The 4044-nt window shown below is 41.1% G+C and overlaps 1 protein-coding gene across 1 annotated transcript; it reads right to left on the bottom strand.

Moving 5' to 3' along the window:
* Positions 1-1974: 1974 nt before the first annotated feature.
* LOC138904918 (secreted RxLR effector protein 161-like) lies at positions 1975-2346 on the bottom strand. The gene has a single exon (XM_070193414.1). The coding sequence runs from the start codon at positions 2344-2346 to the stop codon at positions 1975-1977; it is 372 nt and encodes a 123-aa protein (XP_070049515.1).
* Between the last annotated feature and the right edge of the window lie 1698 nt (positions 2347-4044).

Here is a 4044-nt window from a genome sequence, read left to right as displayed (position 1 = left end):
AAGTTTCTCCGAGGACTTACGAACTAAGGAACCAGGTTCCTCTTCTACCTCATCATCAATATCGATAACTGGTGCGGGAGGCACTACCTTCTCATTTACAATCTTCCCATCCTTCACCAATCTCCTTTTCTTCTATTTTTCTTTGCTTTTCCTAAAAATTGACTCAAAAGCTTCCTTCTTCTTCAACCTAGTGATAGGTCTCTTAGAAGTTGAATCTTGAGGAGTTGCCTGTCTACTCCTAGCTCTGATGAAGCTCGCAAGAGCCACATTGTCATAGTCATATTCTCTATCCTTATTCTCCTCCTTAGATAGAGATCTCATTTCAGGAACAACAATGGACAATGGCTCATCATAGAAATAAGGAGAGGGAGCGGGATCAATACTGACCTGGGTTCTTGTGGAGAACCAGGGATTTTATCCCAAGTAGAAGTAGAGGGCTCCTCTTGGGTGGAGGGATCAAGTCCCTCAGTTGGTTTCCCAGTAGTACTGTCAGGTGCCAAAGTTTTGACAAGCACCAGTTCCCTACTTTCTACCTGTATACCATTTTCTTCCCCCTGAGACTCATTGACTTCACACACACCCTGATAATCCCCTATAAAACTTTCCTCAACAGCTATTGACATCATATTTTCTATAACCTCCTGTTCTTATAATTCCAAGGTAAACTCAGAAGATATAGGAAGAGTATTACCTGTAGAATCGGCAACATGCAGATCAAGGCCTGGGGTAGTTTTTGCCGATTCATCACTGTTACAACCCACTCCTTGCATCTCAGAACTTTCTTCCACTGATCGACCAGAAATTTCTTGATTGTCTTTTTCCACCACTGTATTTGCTTCTACCATTTTATTCGATGAGACAGAAGGAGAGGTTGTTGCCATAAATTTCTTGGGAGTCTCGGTTTTGCGACACCTATGAGAGCCAGTACTTGACTGAGTTGGAGAGGAACCAGTAGGTGGTTGTGACTTTAGCTTAGGGTTTGGACTAGATGGTGTAGGGATTGTAGGCTCTAGCACTGGGGTTTCAATGGGTGAAGACACAGTGGGGACAATACTTGGAACAGTCTGAGTTTCCAGATTTTCAGACATGGTGGAGGATAGTGAGTGTTTGATGGAAGAAGAGAGTGTTTGGTTTGAAGAAAAGAGAGAATTTTTGGCTTTGATGTGAACAATTATGATAGTGACCGGGAGAAAGGTTATTTAAGAGAGGTGAGGGACTGGTTAGGAACAAGGTATCAAGTTGGGTAGACGGGTCATTTTATAACGGGTAGGATACTTGAGTTCCCAAAAAATAAGAGAAAGGAAAGATTGACATTTTAATGACGTGGCACCATTTCAACTGTTAAAAAGATGTGGATGGGAGTATATAGAAACTACTAAACTGTGACAAAGGAACCAAGTTCCCTGACAGATTTTGTAAATGTGGACTTCATCCTTTTGACTGAAATGCGATATCACTGGCTACTTGTTTGCTTTGTAATCGTCATGCGTGTCTACCTGCAACGGTATAGAGATGAGTTAGACTTTGCTAGAAAATACTTTTTAGCCATTTTACCTGCACATTTCCTTCATAACCAATCATTAAGGGACCAGGTCCTCAGCTTGATTTTATCAACCTTAGTGCTATGCGATTCTTTTCAAAATACTCTCTACTCAGTGCTTTGGTGAAGATATCTGCAATTTGATCTTCTGTACTGCAAAACGTCATACAAATGAGCCCTTTTCTCAATATTATCTCTGAGGAAGTAATGTCGCACATCAATATGCTTTGTTCTCTTATGTTGAACGAGATTTTTTTCCATGTTGAGAGCACTAGTGTTGTCACATAGTAAGGCCACATAATCAGAAAATACACCGAAATCTTCTAGCTGTTGCTTGATTCACATCGGTTGAGCACAACAAGAGGCAGCTTCCACATACTCAGCTTCAGCAGTTGAAAGGGCCACTGAGTTTTGTTTTCTTGTGCCCCATGAGATTAACACGAACCCAGAAAATGTGCAATACCAGAAGTGCTTTTCCTATCCACCAGATAACCAACATAGTCAGCATCAGCACACCCTATTAAGTCAAAGTTATCTCCTGAGGGATAATAGAGAACCAGGTCCTGCGTTCCTTTGAGATACCTCAGAATTCTCTTTGCAGCCTTCAGATGAGACTCCTTTGGATTGGATTGAAGCCTGGCACAGAGTCCCACACTGAAAACAATGTCTGGTCTACTTGCTGTGAGATATAGAAGTGGCCCAATAATGCTTCTATACATAGTCTCGTTTACAGGAGAACCAGGTTCATCCATATCCAGGCGAGTGGCAATGACAATAGGTATATCAATGATCTTTGAACTCTCCATATCAAATCTCTTCAGAAGCTCTTTGATGTACTTTTACTGATTTATCATTGTGCCCCTAGGAGTTTGCTTGACTTATAGACCCAAGAAGAAATTCAATTCCTGCATCATGCTCATTTCAAACTCATTTCCCATGAGTCTTGCAAATTCCTCACACAAAGTGTCATTTGTTGCTCCGAAGATAATGTCATCAACATAGACTTGCACTATGAGCAGGTTCCTCCCCCATTTCTTCAAAAATAGAGTGTTGTCACTTTTCCCTCTTGTAAAGCCATTTTGTAGAAGAAACTTGGACAACCTTTCATACCATGCACGAGGAGCCTGCTTAAGTCCATATAATGCCTTGTCAAGTTTAAACACGTGCTCAGGATGCTCATGGCACTCGAAAACAGGCGGTTGTTTGACGAAAACTTCTTCTTTCAGAAAGCCATTCAGAAATGCACTTTTGATATCCATTTGAAACAATTTGAATTCCATATGAGATGCAAAGACAATAAGGATTCTGATGGCCTCCATTCGAGTAACTGGAGCAAAAGTTTCATCATAGTCAATTCCTTCTTCATCTGATTTAGCCATTAGAACAAATATGGAATCATATTCAGCTACTTCACTTTCTACTGCCATCATGGAGTTGTCACCTTGATCATCATCATCTCCAGATTCGCTGGAGGAGTCTCCCCATGCAGCAAGAGCTTATTTCATAACATTATCAGCGACATCTTTTCTCTTGAACTTTTTGTCAGGAACCTGGTTCCTTTTGCCTCATTTGTCTGTGTTGTGCTTGTACTGGTCTTGCTTAAGGAGAGGGCAGTCCTTGATGAAGTGTCCGGACTTCCCGCATTTATGAAATAGGTCATACCCTCTTGGCTTGCTTGAACTGCCCCTCTTTGGGATACCTCTATTTCTGCGAACCATTTTCTGAAATCTCTTTGTGAGATATGCCATATCAACATCCTCACCTCCTAAGTCATTATTGTCTATCTTGAGAACTAGGTTCTTCTCTCTTTTGGGCTCTGTTCTCTTATTTTCTTTCTTCTTCTTTATTTCATAAGTTTTTAGATTACAAATGAGTTCATCAATGGTCATCTTCTGCAAATCCTTTGCCTCTGTGATGGCGTTTACCGTGCTTTCCCAGGAACCAGGTAATACACTAAGTATTTTTCTAACAAGTTTGTTCCTGAGAATGATTTCTCCCAGTGAGTGAAGCTCATTAATGATAGAGGTGAAGCGAGTGTGCATGTCTTGAATGGACTCATCGTCCTTCATTCTGAAGAGCTCATACTTAGTTGTCCCTTCGTGTGCTGTTTGAAGGGCTTCCCAGATCTCCTTAGCATTCTGACAAGCTGAGATGCGTTTGTATTCATCTGGTCCGATGCCACAAACAAGAATCTTTTTGTCCTGAAATTCTTCTCAATAGCCTTTTTGTCAGCATTGTTGTACTCTTTTCTCATTTTTGGGACTGTAGTTATTCCCTTACCAACAGTTTTCATGGGAACAAGAGGTCCGTCACAGATTACACCCCACAACTCTGAGTCCTCAGCCATGATGAAATCATACATTCTTGTTTTCCACCAACCATAGTATTGGCCGTTGAATCTAGGTGGTTTGTACGTTGATTATCCTTCCTCGAAGTTTGGTGGAGCAGCCATGATAAAGATTCTTTCTAGGTGTTAACCTTTTAGAAAGAACCTGCTCTGATAC

This window comes from Nicotiana tomentosiformis, chromosome 2, assembly GCF_000390325.3.
Source record: "Nicotiana tomentosiformis chromosome 2, ASM39032v3, whole genome shotgun sequence".
NCBI lineage: Eukaryota > Viridiplantae > Streptophyta > Magnoliopsida > Solanales > Solanaceae > Nicotiana > Nicotiana tomentosiformis.
The sequence above is the reverse complement of the archived record's forward strand: the minus strand, read 5'-3'. Positions and strand labels throughout refer to the sequence as shown.

Bases quoted from the DNA above. Each gene is read 5' to 3' on its own strand.
- LOC138904918 (XM_070193414.1), bottom strand. From the start codon at position 2,346: ATGGAGAGTTCAAAGATCATTGATATACCTATTGTCATTGCCACTCGC.